Here is a 16,980-nt window from a genome sequence, read left to right as displayed (position 1 = left end):
GGCCTGTGTCAGCCTGTCACACTAGAGGCTGATGTGATGGAGCAGCCCACATCCTGCGGTCTCACACACACACACACACACACACACACACACACACACACACACACACACACATACACACACACACACACACACACACACACACGTTGGGTTTACATGTTTTATGGGGACATTCCATAGGCGTAATGGTTTTTATACTGTACAAACCGTACTTTCTATCGCCCTACACCTAAACCTAGCCCTCACAGGAGATTGTGCACACTTTTACTTCATCAAAAAAACTCATTGTGCATGATTTATAAGCCTGTTTCCTCATGGGGACCTGAGAAATGTCCCCACAAGGTCAAAATCTACTGGTATTCCTATCCTTGTGGGGACATTTGGTCCCCATAACATGATGAATACCAGGTACACACACACACACACACACACACACACACACACACACACACACACACACACTAACACACACAGGAGCAGCCCAGATCCTGAGGTTAAAGAGCTGTGCGAGTAAACATGGTGCACCACAGCTATTTTAGCATCACTGGAATACTATTATAGTTTTTACAAATATTTATAAATATTTCGTTTTTATCTTCTGCATGTTCACTTTGGTTTCAGTTGTGTGTCATTTTGTTGTATTTTTTTGCAACAAATTTGTTTTTACATCATTGACATACATTATAGTTTTTATGAATATTTTGAATCTTTTTAGTTTAGTTTTTGCATTTTTTTTTAAATTTTGTTGCATTTTTTGAAATTTTTATTAACATGTTTTCTGGATAATAAATTGCAAAATAAACTAAAATGTTTTTAGTTTTATGTTTTTCATTTTCATTTTATTTCAAGTTGTTTTTAATTTTACTGCATTTTTAGTAATTTTTTTAACATGTTTTCAGGAAAATACATTGCAAAATAAACTAAAATGTTTTTAGTTTTATGTTTTTCATTTTCATTTTATTTCAAGTTATTTGTAATTTTGTTGCATTTTTTGTAATTTTTTTTTAACATGTTTTCTGGCAAATACATTGCAAAATAAACTAAAATGTTTTTAATTTTATGTTTTTCATTTTCATTTAATTTCAAGTTGTTTTTAATTTTCTCGCATTTTTAGTATTTTTTTTTACATGTTTTCTGGAAAATACATTGCAAAATAAACTAAAATGTTTTTAGTTTTGTGTTTTTCATTTTCATTTTATTTCAAGTTGTTTTTATGTTTTTCATTTTCATTTTATTTCAAGTTGTTTTTAATTTTCTTGCATTTTTAGTATTTTTTTTTTTTACATGTTTTCTGGAAAATACATTGCAAAATAAACTAAAATGTTTTTAGTTTTGTGTTTTTCATTTTCATTTTATTTCAAGTTGTTTTTAATTTTCTTGCATTTTTAGTAAATTTTTTTTTTAGTATTTTCACTACTAAAAAAAAAATGTAATTTTTTTTAGTATTTTTCTGGAAAATACATTGCAAAATAAACTAAAATGTTTTTAGCTTTATGTTTTTAATTTTCATTTTATTTCAAGTTGTTTGTAATTTTGTTGCATTTTTTGTAATTTTTATTAACATGTTTCCTGGAAAATAAATTGCAAAATAAACTAAAATGTTTTTAGTTTTATGTTTTTCATTTTCATTTTATTTCAAGTTGTTTTTAATTTTGTTGCATTTTTAGTAATTTTTATTAACATGTTTTCTGGAAAATAAATTGCACACACTACACCAACGTTATTTTACTATCATTGACATACATTATAGTTTTTATGAATATTTTGAATGTTTTTAAATTTAATGCTTTTAATTTTAATTTTAATTTTATTTTAAATGGTTTGTAATTTTGTTGCATTTTTTATCATTTTTATCAACATGTTTTCTGGAAAATAAATTGCACAAACTACACCAGTGTTATTTTACAATCACTGACATACATTATAGTTATGCTTATTTTGAATGTTTTTAGTTTTATGTTTTTCATTTTTATTTTATTTTAAGTTGTTTGTAATTTTGTTGCATTTTTTTTTTTTTTTTTTTTCATTTTTATTAACATGTTTTCTGGAAAATAAATTGCACACACTACACCAGTGTTATTTTACCATCATTGACATACATTATAGTTTTGATGAATATTTTGAATGTTTTTAGTTTTATGTTTTTCATTTTCAAGTTGTTTGTAATTTCGAATAATATTTTGTATTAGTTTTTATTTGTAACGTTAAATTTTCTTCAAGTTTTAGTAATTTCGTTTTATTTAATTTTCATGTAATTTTATTACCATATTTTCCAAAATTCTTGTTCAAAATGTTTTCAAGTTTACACACTGCCTCTGAAACTTTCGTCTGCCACAAAAAAAAAAAAAATCGGATCAGCATTTTCGCATTCATAGCAAGCATTAAAGTGCACACTACCTCAGTGTTATTTTAGTATCGTTGATACTATTATAATTTTTATTAACATATTTTCTGTTTTTATTTTAGTTAAAGTTTTAGTAACTATGTTCCTTTTTTGTAATTTTTATTACCATATTTCCCAGACAACAAGTTGCACACACTAGACCAAGTGTTATTTTACTATCACTGACATACATTATAGTTTTTATGAATATTTTGAATGTTTTTAGCTCTATGTTTTTCATTTTCATTTTTTAATGTTGTTGCATTTTGGTCATTTTTATTAACACATTTTCTGGAAAATAGTTGCACACACACTACACCTGTGTTGATTTAATATAACTGAGAAACTATTACAGTATTGATTAATATTTTGTATTAGTTTTTCTGTATGTTTTAATTTTACTTTTAATTTAAGTTTTAAAAAAAATTCATTTATGAAAATATGGTAATGTTTTTGCCATATTTTCCAGGAAATCATTTGCACACATTAGTATGCCAGCGATATTTTAGTATTATATTTTTTATCAATATTTTAAATTAGCTTTTATTTTTCTATTTTCATTTTAAAGTTTTAGTAGTTTTAGTAATTTTGTCATTTTAGTTAGTCTTTTAAGCAGAAAAAAGTACAACCTATCAGCAATAAAATGTTCTACTGGCAGTTGAGTCGCTGATCAGCATGCATGTGTATGTCTCATCTGTTTCTCACCGGATCGCGAGGCCTCCTGGTCTGAGGTTTGACACTCTCGGTTTGCCGTCCTTGTCACAACCTCCAGAGATCGTGAGGCCGAGACTGGTGCCCTCTTTTTTAATCAGTTCCACCGTCGTCACACCTCTCTGCTCATCTGTGTGGAAACAGACACACACAATGACCACACAGGCACCAGCACACAGACCTTCACAGCAGGTAACTCACCCGCGGGTCCTTGGGGAACTTGTGTAGCCATGCATTGTGACGTGGAAGTCAGATTCATTTAACCATTTCATGAAGGACAGATGGTAGTACTGCAGTCTGGTAGTAAAGCAGGCTGTGTGTAATAAGTATGTTTATACATTATGGAAAAAAAAACCAAGCTTGAGGTCGTGTTCAACAAGTAATGTAAAAGAAACTAAACTTTGGTCAATTTTATAAACTCTTCAAATTAGACGCTTGGAAAACTAGAAAACAACAGCTTCTGGTACATTATGATCATTATGACTATTCATTTATATTGATAAACACACACTACCATTCAAAAGTTTGGGTTTGTTAAGTTTTTTATGTTTTTAAAAGTAGCCTATTCTGCACACCAAGGCTGCATTTATTTGAAAAAAAATAATAATAATAATAAGTAAAAATAGCAATATTGTGAAATATTATTTTAATTTAAAATAACCATTTTCTACTTGAATATATATTTAAAATGTGATTTATTTCTGTGATGCAAAGCTGAATTTTTCACATGATCCTTCAGAAATCACTCTAATATGCTGATTTGCTGCTCAATAAACATTTCTGAAAAAGAAAAGTGTTGCTTCATATGTTTTCTCTATTTTATTCATTCATTCATTTTATTAATTTATAATTATTATTTATTATAGATTATTTTAGAATTATTAGAAATCTTTTGTAACAATGTAAAGGTCTTTACTGTCACTTTTGATCAATCCTTTATGAATAAATTATTAATTTATTTAAAAGAAAAATGTCCCCAAACTTTTAATTGAAAGTGTTGTCTCATTGATATGAATGCATCATTTTATAATAAAAAACTATTTATTAAAAATATATATATATTTTTACTGTTTTTTTTTACATTTATTACTTTGTTACAAAATACACACATACATACACACACAGACATATATATATATATATATATATATATATATATACATATATATATATATATATATATATATATATATATATATATATATATATAAATAAAATATGCACTTTCTAAAATGAATGGTTAAATAAATCACTGTCTATAATATGTATTATTTGTAAAATTGCATTTTATTATCAAATAAAATGTACTATTTTAATATTTTTTGGTCACAAATAATAATTATTATATACTCTGTATACTATAAATTTCCACTCATAACAGTTATGAGAACCTCATTAAGGAGAATATTCTATTACGACCAAATGAGGACAAATGATGTGCTAAGCTTTTATGAAGCAGCCATTGCAATCCGAAGTATGTGCTCATTACCGCTGTTAAATCTGTACAGCATCTGATAGTGAGTGTCAGTGTGGTAAATCAGTAAAGACAAATTAACTGACATGATTCTTCACAAGCCCAACGGTTAAAAAGGAAAAGAACAGAAAGGCCACTGAGGGGGTACAGCAGCGGTCTGAAGAAATCAAATATCAGCATTATCACAGCCGAACAGTCTCTTTACCTTAAGGTACAAGACACTGTATGCGTGCTGAGGCTCACAGAGCTTCTTATAAAGAGACTTAATCTAGAAGAAAACACATCTGATGCAGCACAGTGGTATAGTTCAGCAAAAAATGAAAATTTGTTGAACATTTCTCAGGCCATTTAGGATGTAGATGAGCTTGTTTCTTCATCAGAACAGATTTGGAGAAATGTAGCATTACATCACTTGCTCACCAATGGATCTGCAGTGAATGGGTGCCGTCACAATGAGAGTCCAAACAACTGATAAAAACATTGCAATAATCCACAAGTAATTCACAACACTGCAGAGGATCCACTGGTGAGCAAGTGACATAATGTGCTAAATTTCTCATCTCAACTCATCTCCATCTTGGACAGCCTGAGGGTGAGTAAGTGTTCAGCAAATGTTCATTTTTTGATGTGAACTATTTCCTTTAATAGTAGTTATCTGCAGGTTTCAGTTCTGTTGGTTCACATGCCTACTTACCAGCAATGCTGCTCCTCTTGTTGAGGCCGCTGCTGTCACTTGCAGCATCTTTGCTTCCCTTTGTGTATGGGACATCATCTGAAACACAGAGTGATCAAATAAATTATGATAATACATTAGAAAGGCAGTTGTTACTGAATAACCAGACTTGGATTGATTGCTTTTGATAACATTTGGAATTTAATTCAACCTCAAGTCAACAAGAAACAGCATTCGCAAACCATTTTACTTCCATAATGTGACTTTACATTACATGTAAATGTATAATTCTCTTATGCAACACATTTTTTATGATCTAACAATAAAACTTGAGATTTAAGATTTATGTATTTAAATTGCATAAAAAAAATGCCATCCATTGCAGAATTTTGACATAAACAAGCTAATAAATTCAATGTGATGCATATCAGTCATACAGAAATTAATAAACTACTAATAAACTATTAATCATCATTTATCATTAATAAATCCAATTTGTTTCAATTTCATACAATTTAACTAACTGAATATTGCTTGTTCCACAGCTAGCCATATTTTAACCAAGTTTATATATTTCAACTGAATACATTTCATGTTTTTTAAAATGAACTGATTTATGCTGATTCTCAGCCATTTGAATACATGAATTTTTAAAAAATTATTATTTAAATAAAGTCAAAAAATAGCTAATAGTAAATTATGCAATGACTTTTTGAGTGCATAATTGTAACCCATTTCATTTATGCATGACTGACAAATATGCATCGCATTAAGTTTATTATCTGTGTCTCTGGATCATAAAACCAGTCATAAGTTACATTGGTATATTTGAAGCAATAGCCAACAATACATTGTATGGGTCAAAATTATTGATTTTTCTTTTATGCCAAAAACCATTAGGATATTAAGTAAAGATCATGTTCCATGAAGATATTTTGTAAATTGTCTACCGTAAATATATCAAAACTTACTTTTTTATTAGTAATATGCATTGCTTAAGACTTAATTTGGACAAATATAAAGGAGATTTTCTCAATATTTAGATTTTTTTGCACCCTCAGATTCCATATATTCAAATAGCTGCATCGCAGCCAAATATTGTCCTATTCTAACAAACTTATTTATACAGCTTTCAGATGATATATAAATCTCAATTTCAACCTTATGACTGGTTTTGTGGTTCAGGGTCACATTTAATGTTAAAACTGTGTAATCCAAATGATGACGATCATTTATAAATCTGCTACTGTCAGCAAAAAGTCGTACTGAGGTCTTCTTGCGTGTTTCCGCCAAAATAAAAGTCCACATTAATAAATGTTAGTATTGTAGTTTTAATGTTGTTCTGTAAAATAAAATAAAAAAGTAACACAAAAATAATGATAAGCATTACAACAGCTCTATTCATACATTATTATATCATTCTTCTTTGCTCAGCAAGGCTGCATTTATTTGCACATTAAAAACATTTGCCTGATTTAAAAAGGGGTCTAAAAATGGCCAAAGAATATCATTTTGCTAACTTATTAATTTTAAGTTAAATCGTGCTTAGTTGGTAGGCTATAATGTCTACTAGAATGCTAAAAATGTTCAGTGTTAAGTAAATATTTGTAAAATGTTGTTTTGTAATTGATTTTTGTCTTTGAAATGCAAGACAAAACTGCAAAAAGCAAATATTGACTATTTAATGTATGCAATGGTGAAAAAAACTTGGCAAAATCCATGAGGGAAAAACACGAAAAAATATGTTCGGTAATCGGCCTCAGCCCAGTGTGTAATTTTGTTCAGCTTCAGCCAAAATTTTCATTTCGGTGCATCCCTAGTATTAACTTTCAACACTAGAACGATCCCAATGGAGCAACCTAAGAATGATGTTGAAAGCTCAAGGATCATCACTTGCTGGGTTTAAACTTAACATCCTTTCAGTTTCCAGTCCAGATATTTAATTAGTAAGGTACACAATATGTATATTTGATATTATGTCTCATTTGTTCTCTTTAGTTGTTCTCTTGACTGTTCACTACCATTCGAAAGCTTTTTAATGTTTCTTATGCTCACCAAGACTGCATTTATTTGATTAAAAATACAGTAAAAACAGCAATATTATGAAATATTATTACAATTTAAAATAACTGCTTTATATGTAAATATGTTTCAAAGTGTAATTTATTTTTGTGATGCAAAGCTAAATTTTCAGCATCAATACTCCAGTCTTTAGTGTCACATGATCCTTCAGAAATCATTCTAATATGCTGATTTGCTGCTCAACAAACATTTATTATTATTATCAATGTTAAAAACAGTTGTGCTTCTTCACGTTTTTGTGGAAACATTTATTTTCAGGATTTATTGATTAATAGAAAGTTCAAAAGAACAACATTAAAGTTGAAATAAATCTTTTGTAACCTTACAAATGTGATTTCACATAAAAATATGAATTTTATAAAAACTGGGTTGATATTGAAAAATAATAAGAACTTGATGAGAACAAATAAAGGTCAACCAATCCCAATGTGCTAGTCCAATGTGCTAGTCCCATTAACAACCTATAAAACTCCTTTAGGTCAGTAAAGATGGTTCAGCTGCCCTTTAGACCAAAAGGCTAAACAAACCAACATCACCCAGACTGTTTGTTTAATAGGTCAAAAGCTCAAAACAACACACCACTGCTTTAACAGTCAACAAACAGCACATCTATGAGTATTCAGCAACTGTTATATAACTCACACACAGCAGCACCTCTGAAAGTCACAGCAGAGTAAAACTGTCATTATGGGTCATGATAACTCATTTTCCAAGTCTATTAAATCTCTGAAACTAATTTGGAGCAAAGCACTCCGAAGGCCCTGATTGTGTTGACACCAATCCTGATGTAGGTTAAACGGATGATGTTCTAACAATGCAAATGGAAGCTCAGGGCCTATTTTCAGAGCTGGGCTTATATTTATAGCGGCCACAGTCGCCCCAGTTGTCACCCCTCGCCCAACTCTCAGCAGGCTTTTACATTTACCACCAGGGCTGGGGCTAAAAACCAGCGCAGGACAAAATGTTAAGGGTGGAGGCCTAGAGGAACATGGTGGACCCTTTTTAGTCACAGGGCCCGGGACGACAACCTGTATGACAACACAACCTCTGGCAAAAATTATGATAAATAGAGTTATGACAAACAGAAAGTATAATAAATAGAATTATCCGTAAGGAATTGATTAACTTGAACTGTACAAGACAAAAGCAGGGTATGCAAACAGAAAAGTACCAAAAATAACATTGTTTTGGACATGTACAATGCCAGTACCATGCTACTTGGAATATACAGTTGAGGTCAAAAGTTTACACCCCCTTTTAGGATCTGCAAAATGTTAATTATTTGACCAAAATAAAAGGGATCACAGAAAATGCATGTTATTGTTTATTTAGTACTGACCTGAATAAGATATTTCACATAAAATATAGTCCACAAGAAAAAAAAAAAGTTGATTTGATAAAAATTACCTCGTTCAAAAGTTTACTTTTTTTTTTCTTGCCTAAATATGATATTTATTTTAGTTAAAACTGCCCTTCAGATGCTACAGAAGATACTTACATGTTTCCCCGAAGACAAAAAAGGTTAAATTTACCCTGATCTTAAAATTCTAAATGTTTTCACCCCTGGCTCTTAATGCATGGTTTTACCTTTTGTAGCCTTCTGGAGCATTAGTGAGTGTTTGAACCTTCTGTAATAGTTGCATATGAGTCCCTCAGCTGTCCTCAGTGTGAAAAGATGGATCTCAAAATCATACAGTCATTGTTGGAAAAAGTTCAAATACACAAAAATGCCAGTAAACCAAAGAATTTGTGGGACCTGAAGGATTTTTATGAAGAACAGCTGGCAGTTTAACTGTTCAGGACAAACAAGGGATTCATGAACAACTATCACTAAACAAAAAAACAGCTGTGGATCATTTAGGTACAGTATTAAGAATCAAGGGGGATGTAAACTTTTGAACGGGATCATTTTTATAAATTAAACTATTTTTTTCTTGCGTGGACTATATGTAAACATCTTTCATGTGAAATATCTTATTCAGGTCAGTACTAAATAAAAAAAATAATATGCAATTTGAATGATCCCTCTTATTTTGGTAAAACAAAATTACATTTTGCAGATTCTCAAAGGGGGATGTAAACTTTTGACCTCAACCGTAATGTATTATTACCATGGTATATGAATATCATAATTCAGTTCCATGGTAAATGTCAAAGTACTGCGTAATCTAGTAATCTTAATACCTAAAAAAGATAAATTAGCTAATTAGACAGACAGATAGCTAGAAATGAATACTTTTATTCACCAAGGACGCATTAAATGAACCAAAAGTGACAGTATTTCTATTTTAAACAATTGCTGATCCTTTGCATTTTCTAATGTTGCGGTTTTCAACATTGGTGATGATAACAAATGTTTCTTGTGCAGCAAATCAGTATATTACAACGATTTCTGAAGAATCACATGACACTGAAGACTAGAACAATGACTGAAAATTCAGCTTTGCATCGTAAGAATAAATTACATTTTAAAATGAATTCAAATAGAAATCTGTTATTTTAAATTACAATTATATTTCATAATATTACAGTATTTTAACAGTATTTTTGATCAAACTAATTTTAGCCTTGAAGAGCATAAGAAATGTTGCTGAAACAAAATCTAACACAATATATATGACAGAAAAAGTGAAAAAGAAGGGCTGAATGTGAAAAAATGATCAACATGACTCACCCGTGTTGTTGCGACCCTCTCTCCTCAAACCACACAGCATCATGGAAAAATCAGGATTCCATTCTGCCACACATTTTATTTTATTTTTTTTAGTAACTAACTAAATTGACCAACCAATGGTATAAGAGGAAATGACTATATTAACCTATCCAATTAAGTAAGCTACATGTGCAACTTCAGTTAGAATTCCTTAAAGAATTAATCTTCATTGAAAAGCAATGAAATGACAGTCCTGAGGAAGACAAGCAGACTAGATGAATCCATTCAGCGATGAATCCACTCAGATGGTTTTATCCACAGCTGATCCTGTTGCACAGACGATGTTCAATCCATACATCCAGAATTCCATTTTTTTCATAAATATGTGCATCCCTACTGCAGATCCACGTGAGCGACTGTAAGAGTGCAATGCATGAATGAGCGACTGAAAAAGTGTTGCATAGCTGCAACTGGATTATTCCTGAGACATTACAGTGTCACTCCAGTTTATTCTTTCCAACATGGTCTCCTCTGCCTGCCAATCCGTACATGCAACTAGTCTCCAGTCAGTCATCCATAAAACACATGTGATCCGCTCGCACAGATTCAGTCCTGGGTTTGCAGCGTGAGCCGAAGCAGATGGTAGTTTATCCAGAGATGACAGCGCTGCAGTATGGGAATGTATCCGAACGCTCCAGTGCTTCACAGAGATCAGATCCAGACAGAACACACACTCGCTCCTTCTCTCCTCTCCTCCCTCCTTTCTGCCACTCCTTCCTCACTTCTTGAGCTTCTCACTGTTAACATGTGCTCTTCCTTCCTGCACTGGCCTATTAATCATGTTCGTTCACACACATACACACAGTCTTGTGCTCTGTGCCCGAGAGAATCTTCCTACCGGCAAGCTAATGTAGACCCAAATATTAAACACACCCACACACACAGAGAGAGCCAAACCCCCTCACTACTCTCTCAGCCCCCACGTGCCTCATGCACAAACACTTCCTCCTCCCTGTCTGTCTCCCTCTCACGTGCCCTGTTTCCCTTCATTTGACAGCTGAGCATCTAGCGTGAAACAGCCTTTGCAACATTACTCCATGGTAAATGTATTTAAAGAACCCTGAAGAATGCACCACAATTGCCTCAAAAATATTAAGCAGCACAACTGTTTTCAACACTGATAATAATCAGAAATGTTATGAGTAATAATGCTGAAAATTCAGCTTTATATCACAGAAATAAATTATATTTTAAAATATATTCAAATAGAAAACAGTTATTTAAAAGTAATCATATTACATAATTTTTTTTCAGAATTTTTGATCAAATAAGTGCAGCCTTGGTGAGCAGAAGAGATATTTAACAGCCAAGCATCGAGTATGAAACAGCCCTTGCAAGATTTTACTATGGTAAATACAGTTTCTTTACCATTGTGGTCAAATCAGTCAACAAAAATCATTAAAACAAAATGATGCACCAGAGGCAATATCACAGTACCAATCTATAAGATATAGATGGAAATGAATAGTATTAGTAATTTATAAAAATGACCTCGTTCAAAAGTTTACACACACTTGATTCTTAATACTGTGTTGTTACCTGAATGATCCACAGCTGTGTTTTTTTGTTTAGTGATAGTTGTTCATGAGTCCCTTGTTTGTTCTTCAGAAAAATCCTTTAGGTCCCACAAATTCTTTGTTTTTTTCAGCATTGTTGTGTATTTGAACCCTTTACAACAATCAATGACTGTATGATTTTGAGATCCAGATTTTCACACTAAGGACAACTGAGGGACTCATATGCAACTATTACAGAAGGTTCAAACGCTCACTGATGCTCCAGAAGGAAAACGATGAATTAAGCCTGGGATGAAAACTTTTGAACAGAATGAAGAGGTGTACATTTTTCTAGTTTTGCCTAAATGTCTTATTTTTTTTCATTTAGTACTACCCTTCAGAAGCTACAGAAGACACTTACATGTTTTCCAGAAGACAAAACAAGTTAAATTTACCCTGATCTTCAAATTCAAAAAGTTTTCACCCCCCTTAATGCATTGTTTATTTCTAAAGCATCAGTGAGTGTTTGAACCTTCTGTATTAGTTGCATATGAGTCCCTCAGTTGTCCTCAGTGTGAAAAGATGGATCTCAAAATCATACAGTCATTGCTGAAAAGGGTTCAAATGCACAAAAATGCTGGAAAACCAAAGAATTTATGGGATCTAAAGGATTTTTCTGAAGAACAACAGGAGGTTGTTCAACCAAAGACAAACAATAGACTCATGAACAACTATCACAAAATAAAATACAGCTGTGGATCATTTACAGTATTTAGAATCAAGTATATGTGAACAGGGCCATTTATTACTTTCTCTTGTGGACTATATGTAAAGATATTTTATTTGTCTTATTCAGGTCAGTACTAAATACAAAATATCATGCATTTTGCAGATTCTGCAAGGTGTATGTAAACTTTTGACTTTATACCATATACAACTGTATATGTATATAATATTATGATAAAACAATGTTACATATAAAAAAATCATTGTATTGCTATCATACATGTTTAAATAATTATTTCAGTTCCACAGTACTATATTTTTACCTTCTGATACATCACTGTACAGTGGCACCACTACTGTACTTTTTTTCCTAATAGTATAAATACCATGGTACATGATTTTTTTGTAGAACTATGATAAAGAATAAAGTATCATCTGATACCATCGCAAAAAACCAGGGTACTATTACAATACATAGCTTTGATCGCTTTCTTCCTGCATAATAAAATAATCAATATTTCTTAAATATTTTCAACATTGCTGCTACATATTAAAGAATAAAAGAGATAATTACAGTACACTACACCTTACATAAACAGCACTTTGTGCATTTTAGAAACAAATATATGCATCCTGTTGTTGTTATCTTGTTAAAAGTGGCTTTATATTATGCACAGAATTAAAGCCATACACTTCACTTGCCATTAAAGGGACAAACCAAATGCAAGTCTGCTCTCAAATTTCATTTTTGGGGGTTGGTGGGGGTATTTCATCCACTATTAGACATTTGTCTTGACAGCTGCATGTGTCCGAGACAAACACCTGTCTCACCAATCAACACATACTACACATTCTTCTCTATACTGTAACACTATAAAAAAAAACTTTCTACTCAACAACAGATGACACACAACACATACAATACAGTGATTATGCCACACTGATAGTTTAACAACTGCAAAGCTGAATTTTCAGCATTATTACTCCAGTCTTCAGTGTCACGATCCTCCAGAAATCATTCTAATATGCTGATTTTCTTTACAAAAATTGGTAAAAGTATAATAAAAAAAAGTGTTCTTTTAAATTGTAATAATATTTTATTATTACTTTACTCTATTTCTGATTTTAAAAAATGCAGCTTTGGTGAGCACAAGAGACTAAAAAAAATCTTAATTATTTAAAAATTTTGACTGGTTGAGTAAACTACCAGTTAAAATTTTTAAATAATTAAGATTTTTTTTTAAAACATCAAAAGTTTTTGAACAGTAAGATTTTGAATGTTTTTTTTTTAAATACCAAGCCTGCATTTATTTGAACCAAAGTTCAGCAAAAACAGGAAATTCTAAAAATATTTTTACTATTTAAAAATAAATGGTTTCTATTTGAATATATTTTAAAAAGTAATTTATTCATGTGATCTCAAAGCTGATTTTTTTGCATTATTACTCCAGTCATATGATATTTCAGAAATCATTCTAATACTCTTATTTGCTGCTCAAAAACATTTGTTGTTATCATTATTATGTTAAAAACAGCTGAGTAGAATTTTTTTCAGGTTTCTTTGATAAGAGAAAGTTCAGAAGAACAGCATTTATCTAAAAATAGAAATATTCTATAACATTATAAACTATTTTCTATAATTTCTGTCTATAAGAAAAAAAATATAGTGCCCAAACAATATACAGCCACAAATAAAAACTGCACAAGTGTTGCTGCATTAGATAAAAATACATTAAACCAAGAACTATTTATTTAAAAAAAAAAAAAAAAAAAAAAGCATCTTTCAAGCTAAATTCTTCACAAAAGTAAGTTCATAAGATGCAAAATGATCAAGAAAAATTAAAAGTAACTGATCATCTGTAATCTATTGTGGTGAAATTAATACGGTCCAAATACTTTGGGTTCACTGTAAAAAAACAACAACTGCAGACCAAGGAATTTTAAAATATACAGCCCCCATGTGGCTGAACACTGTTTTGCAGGTACATAGAACAGCAGATCTTGCAAAAATATAAACACTTAAAAAATGTACACACATAATAACATAAGTACACAGCACCTATACATGCAGTTCACTGTTTACCTATACAAACATCACCACATTCACACCTTATGCACATTCTCTCGTGTCTTACCTTTAACCCTTCCTCTGATAACTCCAATCCGACATCGTAAAGAAAACGAGAACATCTTCCTCTTCCCTTTGACTCCTCCAGCCAGTGCTTTCTTCATGGTTGGCCGCGCAGGCACCCCATCCGGGAGCACTTTAGGATTTAAAGAACAACTAACGTGCCACATGGCTCTTCTTTCCTTCTCCTCTCTACTGTACCAAACAGATTTTCAGCCTAGTCTAGCTTCGGGTTTCTTGCTTTCTTATCTTCCTCCTCTACCCTCTCTCTTCATCCTTGAAGAGCTCTGTGCTCATTCTCTGTGAGATATCCTGCAACTTATAAGGGCTTTTGGAAAAACACGGCTGATCTCATTTCACCCTCTTCAATGTAATGTCATGAAAATCTGGTATGACTTAATAATATATCCAGTTAAATATGGGTAGGGCTGATAAAACCGTTGGGGAGCAAGGATGTGTATTGGCTGCTCACAGATGAGACAGATGGACCGAAACGGCCTGCTACTGAGACACAGGCTGTCTGAACCACAGGAGAGACACCACACTAACAATAAACTACTGACAGAACCATATTTTTCATTTGCATATTTAAATATCATTGTACTTTTAGTTTGGTAATCATACAATACTAAGGAAGGGAGACTGGGGCTAGTTATTACAATTTAGAACTGTTTCTCAATCAAATGTCAAATGAGTTTGTTCTGGGTCAGTGTGCATATAAACATGTCAAATAAATAACAAAGGTGAAATAATACAAATAATGCTATAATAATTTAAGTAGAACTGTTTTCTTAGGACAAGGGTATTCTATTAAGGCAGGCCAGGTTGTCAGGCGATGTAATTTAAAATATGTTTGTCACTTCATGTTTAATAGTAAGGTTTCATTTATTGACTTTAGTCAATAACAGAGAATTAAAAATGAATATAAATTCTTCTCAAACACATTTACATTACAATTACATTTACATTTTAATAAATACTTTCACAAATGTATTGCTCATTGTTACTAATCCATTAACTAGCATTAACTAATGGGACCTTATTGTTTTATAGTCACCTATTACAGTTGAAGTCAAAAGTTTACAGAATCTGCAAAATGTTAAATTATTTTACCAAAATAAGAGGGATCATACAAAATGCATGTTATTTTTTATGTAGCACTGACCTGAATAAGATATTTCACATAAAAGACGTTTACATACAGTTCACACGAGAAAATACTAGTAGAATTTATAAAAATGACCCTGTTCAAAAGTTTACATACAGTTGAATGATCCACAGCTGTGTTTATTTATTTATTTATTTTTTGTGATTACTGTTCATGAGTCCATTATTTGTCTTGAACAGTTAAACTGCCCGATGCTCTTCAAAAAAAAAAAAAAAAGGTTCAGGTCCCACAAATTAGTTAGTTTTTTAGCATTTTTGTGCATTTTAACTCTTTCCAAAAATGACTGTATGATTTTAAGATCCATCTTTTTACACTGAGGACAACTGAGGGGCGCAAATGTTATTTGAAGATCAGGGTAAATGTAACTTATTTTGTCTTCTGGGGAGCATATAAATATCTTATAAAGAGAGGTACAAAATGAAAAAAAATATGACATTTAGGCAAAATGAGACAAATTTACACATCTTCATTCCGTTCAAAAGTTTACAACCCTGGCTCGTCTTAATGCATCATGTTTCCTTCTGGAGCATTTAAACCTTCTGTAATAGTTGCATATGAGTCCCTCAGTTGTCCTCAATGTGAAAAGATCAATCTCAATATCATAGAGTCATTGTTGGAAAGGGTTCAAATACACAAAATGCAGGAAAACCAAAGAATTTGTAAGACCTGAAGGATTTTTTTTCTGAAGAACAGCGAGCAGTTTAACGGTTCAGAACAAACAAAAGACTCATGAACAACTATCACTAAACAAAACAAACAAATACTGATGTGGATCATTCAGGTAACAACACAGTATTAAAAAAGAAGTGTATGTAAACTTTTGAACAAGGTCATTTTATAAACTCAACCATTATATCTTATTCAGGTCAGTACTAAATAAAAAAAAAATCATGCATTTCCTCTTATTTTGGCAAATTAATTAACATTTTGCAGATTCCGCAAGGTGTACGTACACTTCAACTATATATTTTTCCATTTACTAAATCATTGTGTTTCATAATAAAGATAATAATAATACAATAAATAATAAATAAAACAATAATAAAAATATTAGTGTTTAAATATAGCCAAAAGCAGCAAACAGGTTCACATTGTGACAAAGTATGCCATAAAGTGAGAAACAATCCAAACAATGCAAATATGTCCCAAACGTCTTTCGGTTTACCATTGTCATCCAAGCATATGTAAACACGTGAACCCCTGAATATCACTTTATATATAAATAACTAGATAGATAAACAACCATCCAACTAACCAACCCGCCTCACTCACAGGTGTCGCTTTGGATTGTATGTTGAATAAACAAATGTAAAAGGCGTGACACTAGCCCTGGCTAGTATTTAGCTCATAGCATGAATTTACCGTCTGAAATCATCATTGTATCATGGTGCCATCACAGACGGCCTATAGGTTTCTAAAAGTAGCA

The 16,980-nt window shown here is 31.5% G+C and overlaps 1 protein-coding gene across 2 annotated transcripts in view; it reads right to left on the bottom strand.

The window, feature by feature from the left end:
• Nucleotides 1-15,711, bottom strand: part of grip2a (glutamate receptor interacting protein 2a) — a 53,546-nt gene extending 37,835 nt beyond the window's left edge. Inside the window, exons 1-3 of one of the 2 annotated variants that reach the window (XM_073818721.1) lie at nt 14,394-15,711; nt 5,263-5,340; nt 3,089-3,224 (exon numbers count right to left, since the gene is read on the bottom strand). In XM_073818721.1, coding sequence (XP_073674822.1) covers nt 3,089-3,224; nt 5,263-5,340; nt 14,394-14,556 — 377 coding nt within the window. In that variant the 5' untranslated portion in view covers nt 14,557-15,711. Of the gene's footprint in view, nt 1-3,088; nt 3,225-5,262; nt 5,341-9,997; nt 10,793-14,393 lie in introns of those variants that run through there. The other variant, XM_073818722.1, reaches the window with a different exon arrangement.
• Between the last annotated feature and the right edge of the window lie 1,269 nt (nt 15,712-16,980).

Source organism: Garra rufa, chromosome 15 (assembly GCF_049309525.1).
Source record: "Garra rufa chromosome 15, GarRuf1.0, whole genome shotgun sequence".
NCBI classification, from domain to species: Eukaryota; Metazoa; Chordata; class Actinopteri; order Cypriniformes; family Cyprinidae; genus Garra; species Garra rufa.
The sequence above is the reverse complement of the archived record's forward strand: the minus strand, read 5'-3'. Positions and strand labels throughout refer to the sequence as shown.